We start from the raw sequence: 15,476 nt of genomic DNA, 5'->3' as shown, positions 1-15,476 counted from the left end.
TTGATCCTGCCAGGGCTGGTAGCCGTAATTAGCCAGCTGAGGGAGGAAGGAAGGAGGTGGCCAGGAAGAAGAGGTATGCCCTGCCTTCCGCCCCTCCTGCAAGTGGTCAGCCAGCAGCCTGGCCTCGCTGAGTAACTAACGTGGTATTTTCATAGTCACGTGGTTAAAAAGTTCTGAAGTGTTATACCATGCTCCCACATAAATCTCAAATTGATTCAAGTTTTAATTTGTGGAAATAAAAGCAAAAGATAAAATAAAGTGAGGAAAGCGTGTAAACATCAGGCTGAGCCACAGAGCAGTGTCAGCAGACGTGCGGAAACACGTTTCCATCTCATCTGCAGAGCGTGTGTTGGTTTCCCAAGTTTGTACTTAATGAGACGTATTGCCACAAGGTCTGAAACCATGAAAACAGCTTTTTGCTGTTTGCATGTGCTAAATTCCCTGGAGACTGGCTTGGGCCCAGAGGGATGGGGAAAGGAATGAACTGAGGGATGAGATTTAGATATTTTTGGTGGGGAGCTCTCTGGGGGACTAGGCCTTCAGCATCCTGTGGTTCCACCCCACTCTAACCACAGTTGCATATTGGGCACACTGGCCTCCTGGCCTCTGTGCGCACTCACAGGGACACTGGCTATGGAGGGACATTTGAGGGACAGTTGAGGGTTAGTGCTGTTGCTAGGCTACGGCTGTTCCGGACCAAACATTCCGAGCCGTTGAGCTTTGCAGCCAAGGTGTGGCAGCGAGACCTCTGTGGCTCTTCTGCAGCGCCAGCACTGAGATTGGGAGGTGGCAGGCGACCAGGAGGAAAGTGAGCGGTGTCGGAAGGCGATAAGCCAGATGAAGAAGAGACTCGCTAATTTCGTGAGCTGGGTGGACTACAGCATCCATCAGAGAGAGGGCAGGAATCGTCAGAAGCCTGTGCCTGGGTATCATGTCTATAAGTGTGAGCTAAAGGAGTTCCACAAAGCCGCATATTTAGGTGACAGGTGTACAGTGGAGGAGTTGCTGACATATAAGAGAAATGTCGTAGACAGCAGAGACAGGAAGAACAGGTAACAGCGGCGGGGCGGGCCTGGGAGGAGCTGCCAACTATGGTTGTTAAGACATGAATTTTAAATTGCCTTCCCACTTGAGAGATGTTGAAGTGTGAGACAATGAGCATGTTAGAATCACTGAAGTACAGCGTTCTCTCTCATCCTTGCAGCAGCAAAGTAGATACACTATCATTTTACTTCATTGAAATGTTGTCTTTGTAAAATAGTAACGGTAACAATTATAATATTACCAACAATTATTGAGCTATTATTTTGTGCAAGGAACTGCCAGACATTTTGCATAGCTTTTCATTTAAGCATCACAGTGGGGTCCTGTAAGATAACTACTACTTCACACCCATTTTGTTGATGAGTAAATTGAGGCACAGACAGGCTAAGTGAGAGCTAATAAGGACAGTGTTAAAGTAGAAGCCAGACCCAAGTTGAGCTGAATCTCAACGGCATGCCCTTTCTATTCAAACAGGTAGTTCTTCCATTAATGCGGTGAGTAATAAGAGCTAATAAATATTATTCTTTCCCCATAGAAAGAAGTAAGATAAGACTAAATGTTAGTTTTAAAGGGGTAGGAATAGCATGCTGTTGAATGTTTACAATTACATGAGTAACTGTACCTTCGAACTAGTTTGCTCTAATTTCCTAAAATGTCCTCTCATGTTCTCAGGACTGCCCTACACTTAGCCTGCACCAGCGGCCAGTCACCAGTGGTGGCTCTCCTTACACAGTGGTGGTGTGATCTGAATGCTCGTGACAAGGAAGGCAAGACAGCTCTTATCAAGGTGTGTAGCAGCACGTGAGATGGATTGGATTTAATTACTTAGAATAAAAATGAATTTATCTGTTTTAAATATAACAAACTGCTGGAACTTGAGGAATGTTAACTTGGAATGCCTAGCACTTACAGTCTGTTTCTTGGTGTGATACCAACAGGCTGTACAATGCCAGAAAGAAGCGTGTGTCACTATCCTGCTGAAACGGGGTGCTGACCCAAATCTTGCGGACGACTGTCAAAACACTGCTCTGCATTACGCCGTCTTGGCTGGAAATACATCAATTGCAGCAGAGCTGCTCCGCTATGATGCAGATATTGAGGCGATAAACAAGGTATAGCTCGACTGACTTTATTTACAAGATATTTGAAATACAGGGTCTTTTCTAGCTACAGGTGTTTTATTTATAGTAATATGTATACTGAATACAATACATCAGGCCCTGTTATCATGGAAACAACTCCAAAGCCAAGGCCAGAGGCTAGAGGTAGTGCCCACAGAAAGGGCAGAGCTCTGTCTCCCAGCCACACTTGTACCCCAGAAGGAACAACTTCCCATTAGGAACTACCTGGGAGTGGGTGGTAGGCTCAGAGCCTACGGAAGATGAAGGCTTGCGGGGAGTGAAGTGATGGCAAGGGCGGGCTGCCTGCCTGGGGATGGGTGGGAGGAGGAAGGAACCCAGTACCCAGCAGGGGGAGCTGGGTGACTGCAGCTGGGCAGGGGAGGCAGCAAGCCACAGGCCCTGAGCACCCCAGGATCCCAGGTTCTAGAACCTGGGCAAGTGAGGTCAGGTCATGTTTGACAGCCAGCAGGGGCATTCATTTGTGCTGGTTGCCACATGGCCCTCCACGTACACCTTCACCTTGGGGTCTTCCATGCTCAACCTGGTGTAGCTCCCCTGCGGGGCTGTGGCTGTAGGTGGGGAGCAAGTGATGGTGAAACTGGCCCGCCTGCTTTTTCATCCTGGCTCTCCCCTGAAGATTTTGATTGTATAAATGTACTCAGGTCTAGACACAGGTATTTAGAAATACTTCCCTGAGATTCTGATACAACCCTTGGTTAAGGACTATTGAATGGATTCGTGTAATACATGTAAATTCACAGATCTCAAAAGTAAGACATCTCTGGAAGAGCAGGGGTTTGATAGATGCTGCTTCTTTCAGCGCTCTCCTTTCCAGCCGTGTTAGCCTGACTTTTATCCGTCTCTTCCTGGCATTATTACTGGCAGCATCTATTGCCTTGAAGAATGGCTCCTTTTCCCTTCTAACCACTGATCATTCAGTGGCACTCAGACAGTCTTAGAAACTTGCTTGTGGCGAGTGATTCAATAAGTAGAGTCGGACCCTTTAAAGATTTTGCATCTTTTATTCCCATCCAGGTCATTAGGTCAACAGGGTTTTTCTGATTGCAGTAATAGGAAATCATGAGCCTTCTTTTGGTTAAAGCTGTGTGATGGACTCTTGCAATCTATCTGTTAGATTCACTGAGCCCTAGCATAATCAAGATGACAGTTTTTTTTTAAATTAAAATCTAATGATTTACAGTGTTGAGATAGTTTCTGGTATACAGCAAAGTGATTCAGTTATATGTATATATACATATATATGTGTGTGTATATATATTCTTACTCAGTTATATATATTCTTATTCAGTTATATGTACATTCTTATATAGATAGATACACACACACACACACACACACACACACACACACACACACACATTCTTTTCCATTATGGTTTATTACAGGATATTGAGTATAGTTCCCTGTAGTATATACAGTAGGACCTTGTTGCTCATCTATTTTATATGTAGTAATTTGTATCTGCTAGTCCAAAACTGCTAATTTATTCCTCTCCCACCCCCTTCCCCCTTTGGTAACCATCAGTTTGTTTTCTATGTCTGTGAGTCTATTTCTGTTTTGTAAATAAGTTCATTTGTATCATATTTTAGAATCCACATATTAAGTGATATCCTATGGGATTTCTCTTTCACTTTCAGACTTACCTCACTCAGTATGATAATCTCTAGGTCCTTCCATGTTGCTGCAAATGGCACTATTTCATTCTTTTTATTGGAAATGTTCTAATAATTTAGTTTCGGCCATCTCATGACCTAATTATCCATTTGATTAACAATTGGGGAGAATTCGATACAGATAGATTGTAGTTTTAGTAGGCATTGGAAAAATTCTTGAAGTGGGTATTATGAGTCTTAATCACAATTTTTATTACATGTTGGGGCCCAGTGTTTTTGTGCGTAAGACATATGATTCTAAAGAAAGGCACGGTTTTACATACAAATACTTGATTTATACCCGACTGTTTGGAAACATAGCAAACATAAAAACACAAGTGGGCTATAGACCAAACATGCCTGGATATGTTCAGTTTGTCTCCACACATTGAGTCAACATTTAAAATTTAGGAGACTTGTGCAGAAGTCTACACTTCAGAACTTCTCCTAAAGAATCAAATCTGGTCCCCCTTGAGCCCAGGCCTATGTGGTCTGCCCTGCAGAGATGGCCCCTTCTCGGCGGGGCGTGTGTCCTCCGGTGTGCTGTCCTCACTTGTGACCTTCACTTACTCGGGCCGCCTATGTTGCCTCTGTAAGCATTTGAATTTCCAATTCCTGTTGTATATTTTGATAAATATTTCAAGATTTTAAAGACAGTCTATATTAATTTATAGTCTACTTCGTATTTTATAATAATCCCTTAAGAGTGGGATGGAATTTTTCAAATTAGAATTTATAAGTTGGTTTAAGAAAAACTTTTTCTTTACATGCAAATAATCATGTTCCCACTGGAAAGTCTGCAAGCTTTATGAGATTAGTCATAGTTGTAATTGGATAGGTTATGCATGTTGCAGACAGTATGGCATCTTTCTCCTCAGCATGGTTCCTTAGAAGTGTAGTTGATTCAGTAGCTAAATGGTTCTCTCTGGAGCAGTGTTTAGAGTGTCGGGAGTAGTAGTTGAGCAGTAAGGTAACTAGAGAATGCCTGACACACGCTGCAATCGAAGTGAAGATTCTTGGAACCAGCAAATGTCTGAAGTGAGTTTCAGAGAATGACTTCACAGGGAAACTTTGGAAGAGGTCAAGGAGGAACCTTTTAAAGAGAAGGAGCACAGAGGGGCGAGGTGGAAGGGGCTAGTTTTTATTTACTTTATAGTGTATGTTTAAGTTCAGAGACTTAAGTTTTTAAATTCAGTTTTGAAATTTGTATGTAATTTTGTACATTGTCAACTGTTTTTACTATTTTACAGTATAACTTGACACCATTCTTACTTGCCGTCAGGAAGAACAAAGGAGAAATGGTCAAATTTTTGATAGAGAACGGGGCAAATGTACATGCAGTCGACAAGCTGCAAAGGTAAAATAGTTTGTTCTCTCTCTCTCTCTTTTTTTTTTAATCTTAATGTTGTTCTAGAGTAGTAACAGCCAATCAGGAAGATTAACCTAATAAGAAGAGGATTAACTTAGAATCAACACATCATCAGTTAGGTAGAAAAGCAATTATTCTGCCTGGTGTCACAAAGAGCAGTATGCAGCAGGATTCATCTTTCTTTATGATAGTGACTGATGTCATTTGCAACCTGATTGTTTTGGTCATACAATCTTACAATAGTTCAGGGATTTCATTTTAGTTTTATTAGTATGGACTCTAATTTTAATTTACCTTATGAGACAGTGTTGAATTTCTTCATTCTTTATAATTTGTTTTAACCTCTTCTTGGTAGATATTTCTTTCTTAAAAGACGCATATTAGACAAAGAGGAGTTTGTTTTGTCTTTTGGATGACTCTGCTTTAAATTACTTTCTTTGAAGGATACTGATGTTATTAGGTTATCACTAAGTGAGTATCACTAAGAGAGTAACTATCACCAGATACTGTGGGCTCATCAGTTCTTCTCCTTTTTCATTTCTAGTACATTTTGATGTTTTTATTTTTAATTGATAATGATAGAAGGAAGAAAAATAGCTTTAGTCATTGAAAAAACATTCCCTTCAAAGAAGACAAGTCTTTGGTGGATGATAAAGAGGAAAGAGCTGGGCTTTAGAGTCAGACGAGGTTGAAATCCCAGCCCTCCTGCTGGTCAGGTGTGTTACCTGGGGGACATGACTTAGTACCACCCAGTATGTTTCCTGACACGTAAAGGAGGGTCGTAGTACATCCTTCAAGGGTGGTTGTGCCTGAGAAAGACCACACGTAGACTCTTCAGGTTAGTGCCGGGCACGTGCTTCTCAGCGTGATTCACTGCAGCCGTGACTATTTTTGTTGCCATTTTTATTCATATTACTGTTTTCAGCCTGCAAACAGCTTCTCCTTACCTGACCTCTAGTTGATTTTAAAGTATTATATTTCAGACTAGGGAAGAAATAGGGAAGCCTTTATTTAAGCCTTTTCCTAGTTCAGACCAGTGACCTCAGCGTCCTTTCTTGTCCTTCAGAGGACTTTAAATTAGCAGCTTCTACTATGTGCTACCCAAGTAAGACAGGAGGCTTCTTTTTTGTCCCTCCATTTTGGCCTTGGAGGTCATTTGCAGAGATGAGCACTCGAGCATATACATGGTCAGTTCTCCGGGGGTGGGCAGGATATTAACTTGGTAAAATAGATCAAATTAACTGTTTAAGCGAAATAACTAAGTTCCTAAGAGTGAAGTTGTCTCTCTTATTTTAGATCAGCACTGATGCTTGCCGTACGTCATGACTCACCGGACACAGTCAAGCTGCTTCTTCAGAAAGGTGTTAATGCATATTTGCTGGATGTACACGGACGGTCTGCTGAACAACATGCTTGTTGTAATGGTTTTAAACAGTAAGTGTTTACATTAAAGTGCCAGTTATCTCTAAACTGAGGTTGGAAATGACCTAACTGTGACTTGTTATGTGACAGGTGAGAGTTCCTAGTTGGGAGCAGGCACTTTGGGGATGGCAGTGAGACCCTCCCCATCACCAGCTGGAAACCAGCAAAAGGCCAGACTAGTGAGATGGAGCAGTGGGCACAGGGTTCTTTATCTCAGGGTTTGTAAGACCTTTATCCTTAGGATCCTACTGGTCTCCATTTCATCCCAGTGTAACCCCTATGCATGGGGTACAAATAATGCCACATATCTGATTTTTCTAACTAGTTATTTGGGTCTTGAAGTGTTTAGTAGAGCAGGAAATCCTGTATTTTCCTTTGGGGACTTTCTTCTATAATCTTCCTCTTGAATTTTCCAGGAACCTAAGGGATTCCCTAAGATCACAGTGACAGTCCTCTCCCACAAGGCACTGGGGCAGGGCGAGGGCATGCTAATCGTTCTCTTGTTTCCCTTGATTCTGTTGCTGCAGCGTTGGTACTAAAACTGGTTTTAACAGGATCTCCTCGGCAGCTGGGGCTGGGGTCTGGATGTTGCTCTCTAAAGACCTTTAATAAAATTTTAGAAGAAGAAAAGGAAAAAGAAACTGGCCCTGCAGTCGGGTCGTGATTGACCTCTGCTCCCGGGATGCCTGTGCTGATCCAGTTTCCGCGGCCTTCGTGGCGATGGACACGTAAACTTCTGCGTGACGGCTTGTTTAGTTCTCATACATATGCTTGTATGAGGTCATGTATTTATAAATAAGTTTAACTGCAAGTTATATAGTAGCTGAGGTGCCCTGAAGTATAAACCATGAAGAACAGCTAATCACCGTAATTTGTAAAATTTTCTGAAAACTACCACATTTAAATGTTATACCTGTGAAAGAAAACACACATTGGGTTTTATTTGGGATTCTCAAATAGTTCCAGCATTAAAGTTCAAGAACAAATTATTCCATTCTTCCACTATTTCTCTGAGCATCTGGGGGATACATTATCTCATTAAATCTTCATAATACTCTTAAGAGTATTAATAACTAACTGCCTGACAGTAAGATCCCGGTTTTATAAAGGAAGACTTTGAGCTGAAGAGAAGCACCTTGTCCAGGAACAAATAGCTGTTGGTTATAGAGCTGGGACTTCTGAGTTCGAGATACTTTGTATGTGTCAGGCTCGCTCTAGTTAACTTACTGAGCTGTAGTGCCCTCCGTTCATGACTACTTCACCTTACTTTTTTTCTTTTTTAATTCTACATCCTAAATTTAAAAGTGTAGGTTGCACAAATTTGAAATACATGGGGCAATTGAAGTTTTGATATTACCTGTGATATTGTCTGAAATAACCTAAGAATTTAATACATTTGGTAATTGTTTTTCATATTAGTATTCAAGTAGTAATATTTATCACATTTTTTTATACATAGCCTCTCCCAACTGATTGTCGACTACAGAGACGGAAAGATACCAGCTATTCCCCCTCAAAATAGCGACCTAGGACAGAGTTCTGGTAATAAGTTACTCTTGTTGGCCCTACCATAGATAAAGAAAGTAAGATTGAGGAAATTTTGATAATGAAAGAGCAGTGAAAAAAGCCAGTGTGTAAATTTTGTGTGTGTTTTTATTTTTTTAATTAATTTTTTCTTAATGGTCTAGTATTCAGAATTGTTTAAGAAGTTAATTGTAGGTAATTTAAAATCTGAGACAATATTGTCTGAAAAGAAATTCATTTATTTAATCATGGCCCCTGAAATCCCATATTATATCTTTGTGTAAATAAGAAAAACAGGTTTTTAACTTTGTTGTACATTTCCTGTAACATTATAACAAGTTGGCCTTGTTACAGAACTGGCTCTTTAATTTTTACAGCAAATGGATTACATTGGGTAAACGAATGCTACTTATTGCATAGTGATTAGTCTCACTAAAAAGTGATTGTCTTTAAAACTGGGAGCTCAGCGATACCTTCCTGGTGCTGTAAACAAATGGCCAACAATTAGAGCTGCACAGCTGGGCCAGTGTGCAGCATACTGCACACTGTTTTTTAAAGGTACCTAGTGATAGGGCAGAAGTCAGGAAAGCAGTGCCTTGCTGAGAAGCACTGGTTACTTTTCACATCATTACACCAACAAGGGCTCGCTCTCACCAATTTCATTCCTCAGAAGTGCAAACAGAATGAGATATGTTGTCTGCATGAGAGCCAGATGATTTCTTCTTTTTTGGGGATAATTTTCATGAAACTATTTTGTTAGAAAAAGATTTTCTATTGCCATTAGTTAAAGGATTGTCATAATAAATACTCAGCACAACTCAGGACAGGACTCAACAAATTGTAAAAAAAAGCACAGAAGTGCTTCACATAAAAAAAAAAAAAGATGATGACTGTGTTGCCTAGATGTGACTCCTAGCATGCTGTTCAGTCTGAACTGTATGAGGGCACCTTTAACTTAGTACACCTTGATCAAGCAAAGAACTTCTGTTGTAGGAAATACAAAGATGGAAAAGACAGAGTTTTAGTCTTCAAGGTGCTCATAACACAACAGAGTTGTCCCTGGTTAATGTCTGTATATTTTTTAAACAGAATTTTCAAAGAAAACATTCTTATCTGTTAATTCATCCACTTAACAGATGACTATCAAGTGTCTTTTAGGTACTAAGCACCACTCTGACGTTACAGAATGCAAACAGGTCACAAGCACAGTTCCTGGCCTCCGGGAGCTTGCTACCGTCATCCTCATTTTTATGATTGGCTTTACTTTATTCTGTGCGTACTGTGTCCCAGAGCCCACTAGGACTTTGTAACTGTCTTTATGTATTTTTTATTGGTATTTAATATGTACCAAATACTTTTAAGTCCATGGTGAGGAAAGAAGTTTTTTAAAAGTGGGTAGGATGTCAGGTAAGCCACGCAGAGCGAGTAGAAGTTTGCCAGGGAAGGAGGCAGAAGTTCAGTGTTTGGTGGGCGGGACATCTTTGAAGATTACATTTGGCAGAAAGGACAGTGGTTCAGAGGCTAAGATGTGCCAGTGAACTTTGCAGGATCGATGAGTTTCATTTTGTTGGTGCAGAAAGGATGCTGTAGGAATGGTTGGGAATGAGGTGACTACCTAGCTCAGACACGCTTCTGAAAGCCTTTCTGGTACTATAGAAAGTAGGTCTGCTGTAGACCTTGGGAAATTTGTCAGAATGCTTTTAGGTGCAAATAATAATAGGAGCCCTAAGTAACTGGCTAGAGCAACAGGAATCAGGATTGGTTAGAAGGTTCGGTGATGTCGTCAGGATCCCAGACGCTGTCCCTCCTTCAGCTGTGAGGCTGCTGGTGTTAATGTCGCCTTTCCTGGTCTGCTGATTGGCAGCAGCTCCAAGCGTCATCTTCTCACCTGACAGTATCCGCAGGCGAGGAGGGCTGCTTCTCTCTGCATGTTTCCTGTTAACTAGGAAGGAAACAGAGACGCTCCCGGTAGACTTCCCCTAGCATCTTATTGGCTGGGCTACATCACATGCTCATTCCTAAAGCAGCCACTGGGAAAGGAAATGCAGTTACTGTGATGACCGTAAGACAATCATTTCTCTTTTCGCAGCTAAGGAGAGCTTACCTTCTTCGCATACTGGGGCAGAAAACATCCAAGAAAAGTTGCAATTGTCCAGCAAGGACAACGAAGAAGAAAAGGTTGTCGAGTTGGGAACCAGCAATGGCAGCTGCATGGATCCACTGAAGAATGTTGAGCAGAAGAGTAAGAAGATTCGATTTGAGTCTTAGGGTTTCCTGTTATGACATGAAGCAGGGATGCACAATCTTTTTCTGTAAAGGGCCAGAGAGTCAATATTTTAGGCCATGTGATGTCTGTCACATCCACTCATGTCTGCCATTGCAGTGTGAAAGCAGCCCTAGACCGTATGTGAGCGAATAGGGATGACCGTGCCCAGACAACATGAGGTTGACAAAGCCGAATGGCAGGGTGGGTTTGTCCCATGGGTGTCGTCCAGAAATACCATGCTATGTAAGCTTGACATTGTCAGTTTATGATACTGATTCTACTAATGATTATCATTCTTTTGTGAGTCTCATAAAGTTTGGTTGGGATTTTGGTCCTTGTAAACAGCAGTTCACTTTAAAATATCAAATTTGGATAAACACCCTCTTTTTTGATAAATATAAAGGAGGGGAAGTGGTTTTTATGCATTAATTACTTACCAGGAGTATACTCCATATTCACTCAAGTGTGTAGTCTCCAGGTGTGGTCCCAATGGAATGCTTTTTAACAAAACAGTGATCTCATACTTTTAATATTCTGTATTTTTCTATTGCCCATATAAACTCTATTTTACTTTCTTCTTTAATAGAGATTTCAGTGATTAAGATTGCACCGAGGCTTGAAGATGTCTCTGTAAGCCGGTAGGATTTTATGGATTTTTAAAAATTACATGCTGACTGAGGGAACACAGAGAAAAGAAACAAGGCTTGTTGAGTGTCCTACCTGGGTTAGACACCGTGTTATGTACTTGACATTTGTTACCTCGTACAGTCACCACAACAGCTTTGCAGAGTAGCTGTGCTGTTATAGCTTACTTCTATTTAATTAGGCAGATGTAGCTTAAGGAGGTTGACTAGTTGACCCATGATTCCATGGTTAACAAGTAGTTAACCTGTGACTTAACCATCAGGCAGCCTGGCTCCCAACTCTGCTTTCTCATCCCTCAGCATAGACTTGTGTGACTTGTTTGTTTAAAGAAATGAACTCACTCATTTATGATGTGTATTTTTCTTCAAAGTATTTCACCCAAACATGATATTGATGATTCACGGCCTCCATCAGATGGTAACTTAGATCTTGCTGCCAAGGTAAAGTGTTTTCTTGTGAAATTAACTTTTCTGCTCTGAATTTAGTTTTGTGTAGTATTTACTCTTAAAATTTAGCAGTGTTCTGCCTATCATTGTTTTATGTTTGTATGAGAAAGTTGGTCTGAGTAAACCATTTTATTAGAATATGGCAGGTTTTTTTCTTTTCTTTTTCTTTCTTTCTTTCTTTTTTTTTTTTTTTTTTTTTACTTTGGTAAGTACTGAAGATGAGGCTGAAGCAAAATGGACTAGAAAATAGATCGTGACAGGAAAGTTGTACTGTGGAAAGGTTTCCCACAACAGAGGAGGTGTGAAGCTTGGCCAAAGATAAGGATTCTTTGACTTTCAAACCACACTGACGGCATTTGTATAATACTCGTGCCTCAGGGACCTCTTCAGTGCACACAGCTACTTACTGTGATAGCCATGGCCTCTTCCTGGGGCCTTTCAGTTCCAAAACTTACGTAGCATGTATCTTTTTTTTTTCCCCCTTGGACACTTATTATTTTGGTATCAGAGAGTTGTGAGGAAAGAGGGTTGTTTTGTTTTGTTTTTTACTTTATTTCTATCTCTGGTTCTGCATTAAGACTTAAAATAATAGTTGAAATTCTAGAAATTTAGAAATTAAAATTCTGTTTCTCAAAATCCATATTATAAAGAGATTCCTCTGTGTTTTCTAAATTATCCCATTATGAATATATTCAAAACTCTGCATCTAACTGAAGAATACATGTTTTCCCTAAAATAACAGCCAGCTTTAAAAGTAGACTCTTAATAACAACCATATGATGAAACCTATTTCAGAATTCTTTCATATTACAGTTTTAAAAAGTATGTCCAGTCCCCGTGTCCCATTCTAAAATTTCAAGTTTCAGACATTTTGTAGTATAGTTATTTACATATTCATCTTATAGCCCCTGCATCAGTATACACCGCTAGAGATTAGGGAATGTAATTGTGCATTTCCTGGAGCACCTAGAATAAGGTCTTAAATGTAAGAAGCATTTTAGTATTTTATGAATGTGAGTGCATGAGGAGACATGGAATTCTGCACCATGCTGCAGGTGATATAACATGCACACTCTATCATAATGAAATCTATTTGAATTCTAAAAATATGACTTAAATTTCTATTCCCTTTGTTTAGGCTGTAAAAGTTCAGTTGTTATGAGAGGAATTATGTCATAAATGCCGAGGAAATAGATAAGAAGTATATGATAAATAGGAAAAGGTTACAGTCTGTTTTTCAGTATCCAGCAACTGTGAGCTTAGAATTTGAGATGAAAACTTTTTAACCTTCTTTTAGCCCCCTCTCATGTTCCATGAAATATATCTTTTCAAGCTATCTATTATCCTTAGAATCCTGATTACCAGTTCTTTGTCTAGGTGGAAAGCTGATGTGTTAGGAACTTTCTAAAATCTAATTTTCTCTCCATCTAGTAATAATTTGCAGCATTCAGGTAGTGAGAGATGACCATGTTCAATTGAGTGACTTACAGTGACAAAATTTAACTGTTACTTATAGCAGTGTTTACAAACAAACAGTTGTGGGGTAATACAAGTCAGTATTATTGGGGATATACTATGAAGAAAGGCCTTTGTTTTATATATATGTTTTATATGCCATATATTTTCATATTTTTATAAAATTTGCTGAATAATATATATACTTGCATATATAACTTATATATTTTTATATATATTATAAAAAGGTAAAACAGAGGCTTTCACTCATCGTATATCCCTAACAATACTGATACATCCCTGATCTATTATATATAAATGCTGAAATATATATATTTCTCCACATGCCTTGTTATACTTACATTTTCCTTTTTACTTGCCTTAAGTTTGTACTTCACTAGTCATGTCTCATTTTTTCTTTTCTTCCTCCTCCCCACTTTTTTTTTTAATGATTTTCCCCAAACCTAATATTTCTCTGCAGAAAACACTTCCTCGGTGTCTGCTCTTTCAGTCCATCTCACTCTGCCTCTGTGAACATACTTAGTGACAGCTTTCTGTTTACTATGTGTGTGGCTTTCACTCATGAGTCGTTGCCCCTCAGAATTACTTTTGTTCTTATTTCTCTTTCTTAGAAGTAACTGACTTTGAACAACCATTTGTCTTTAGCTTCTTGGCGAATGGAATAGAAGTAGCTTATACTGTTTGCCGTTCTAACTCATCCAAATAAGATACTGCTGAAAAGTAAACTCTCATATTTCCCCCATGAGAGATCATTCACACATATATAAATCATGCAAGCACATTTCAAAATACAACCACCACTTAAAATTTCTTAATGTGAGGTTTTTCAATACGACTCTAAACTATCAGGTATAAGATTTTGTTCTAGATCATTTTGGTCAAGAAAGTCATCTAATGGATACCATAGTGTTTGTATGATAATCAATGAGGGGTAAAGAAAGTAACATTTTGGGACCCCTGAGGTCATCTGTCATAATCCTCACCCCATGAGAAGATGTAGGTTGGTAAATGACAGACCCGGGACTTGAATCCGTATCTGAATGACTCCAAAGCCAGCGCTCTTTGTGTTAGATCATCTAGGAATGGGGAATGTTACAGTTACTTTATTCAATTTCATATTTGTTGTTCTTAAAGCTGCAATTTTCTTCTCTAGAAAGTCCGGCATCCAAGATTTGCCAAGCTAATTCGGGCCTGGGAAGAACCCGTGATAAACAGTAAGTTATTTGAAGACTGTCTTTTTGTGTTGTCACTGATGAGAAATTACAGATCATTTCATCTACTGTACCTTGTTTTCACTACAGCAGAGGCAAAAGATGGTGTTTTGAAACCAGGAACTAGCACCGTCTTTGAGGGCCATAATTCTAATAGTGAAAATGAAGATGCAGTTAGAACCTTTTCCCAACCATCCACTGAAGTTTCAGGCTTTTCTCATCCTGCCTTCCCAGCACCGGAACCTCTCACATCTTCAGTAGTCCTTGGTGTTTCAGAGGTAAGCCGTTTTGTTTTTAACTTTTCCTTCCTGTGCTTTTTCACTTACCGTCCCCCTGATTCTCATGGGGATGAAAAGGATCCTACAGAGGAATGGAAGTCCTCAAGATCACAATAGAAAACAGTGTGATAACAAGAGAGGTACACGTGCAGGACTGAGATTTGTAAAGGTTGGTGGCAATAAACAGTTCTCAGATATGCCATTAAGAAAAGAAAGAGTAAGAGAGCAACAGGAAAGAACAGCTGGATGAATATGAAGATGGGCAGGGGTACAAAGGGGAAGCGTTCATCTAATAAGGACAAGATGTATGAGTGTCAAAATGAGAGAGATGATTATACAGACACAGCAGAAATAGTGGGGTTAAGTGAGAGCAGGAACTCTATAGCACACATTATGACAGAAATTATCTCTAATTCAAATTAAGAGAAGGAAAAGTCAGGTCATGGAAGAAAGTGCTCAGACTCTTCTGAAGGACATAGAGCTGATTTTATGAACAACAGAAAGAAAATTTGACCCTAACCTTTTTTCTTTTTGGTTATAGAAGTTTGTTTTTTAATTCAAATGTAGTTGATGTACAGTATTGTATGAGTTACAGGTGTGCAGTAAAGTGATTTGGTTATATATATATATATAACCAATTTTTCTTTCTTTTCCATTATAGTTTTTTTGTGAGATATTGAATACAGTTCCCTATGGAAGCTAGTTTTAACTTGAAGTTATTTATTTTTTTAGATAGCCTCACACTTAAATTAATGGAGTGATGTCTTATATTTAATCTAGCAAATTTTGTCTCTCCATTCCGTCCCCAGTAACTGAGTTCTAGTTTTCCATGTGACTTATCATGCTGTTTCACACCTCGACCTTCGGCTCAGGCTGCCCTTTTTAGAACCCCCTTCACATCTGCTCTTTGCACTGGGTCTGTCTTTTAAGACACAGTCTGGTCTTCCCAGCATTCCCGGAGCTATTGGCATGCAGCAAGTCTCTTCTCTCCTTTGTGCCCT

The 15,476-nt window shown here is 39.7% G+C and overlaps 1 protein-coding gene across 1 annotated transcript in view; it reads left to right on the top strand.

The window, feature by feature from the left end:
* Window positions 1-805: 805 nt before the first annotated feature.
* Window positions 806-15,476, top strand: part of LOC140688153 (ankyrin repeat domain-containing protein 26-like) — a 48,867-nt gene continuing 34,196 nt past the window's right edge. The window contains exons 1-12 of the mRNA XM_072946905.1: window positions 806-1,052; window positions 1,717-1,831; window positions 1,983-2,156; window positions 5,089-5,195; window positions 6,504-6,641; window positions 7,250-7,357; window positions 8,065-8,171; window positions 10,243-10,395; window positions 11,006-11,057; window positions 11,435-11,504; window positions 14,140-14,200; window positions 14,288-14,475. Of these exons, the coding sequence (XP_072803006.1) occupies window positions 838-1,052; window positions 1,717-1,831; window positions 1,983-2,156; window positions 5,089-5,195; window positions 6,504-6,641; window positions 7,250-7,357; window positions 8,065-8,171; window positions 10,243-10,395; window positions 11,006-11,057; window positions 11,435-11,504; window positions 14,140-14,200; window positions 14,288-14,475 (1,488 nt within the window). The 5' untranslated portion in view covers window positions 806-837. The remainder of the gene's footprint in view (window positions 1,053-1,716; window positions 1,832-1,982; window positions 2,157-5,088; window positions 5,196-6,503; window positions 6,642-7,249; window positions 7,358-8,064; window positions 8,172-10,242; window positions 10,396-11,005; window positions 11,058-11,434; window positions 11,505-14,139; window positions 14,201-14,287; window positions 14,476-15,476) is intronic.

This window comes from Vicugna pacos, chromosome 21 (genome assembly GCF_048564905.1).
Source record: "Vicugna pacos chromosome 21, VicPac4, whole genome shotgun sequence".
In the NCBI taxonomy this organism is placed as follows: Eukaryota; Metazoa; Chordata; class Mammalia; order Artiodactyla; family Camelidae; genus Vicugna; species Vicugna pacos.
The sequence above is the reverse complement of the archived record's forward strand: the minus strand, read 5'-3'. Positions and strand labels throughout refer to the sequence as shown.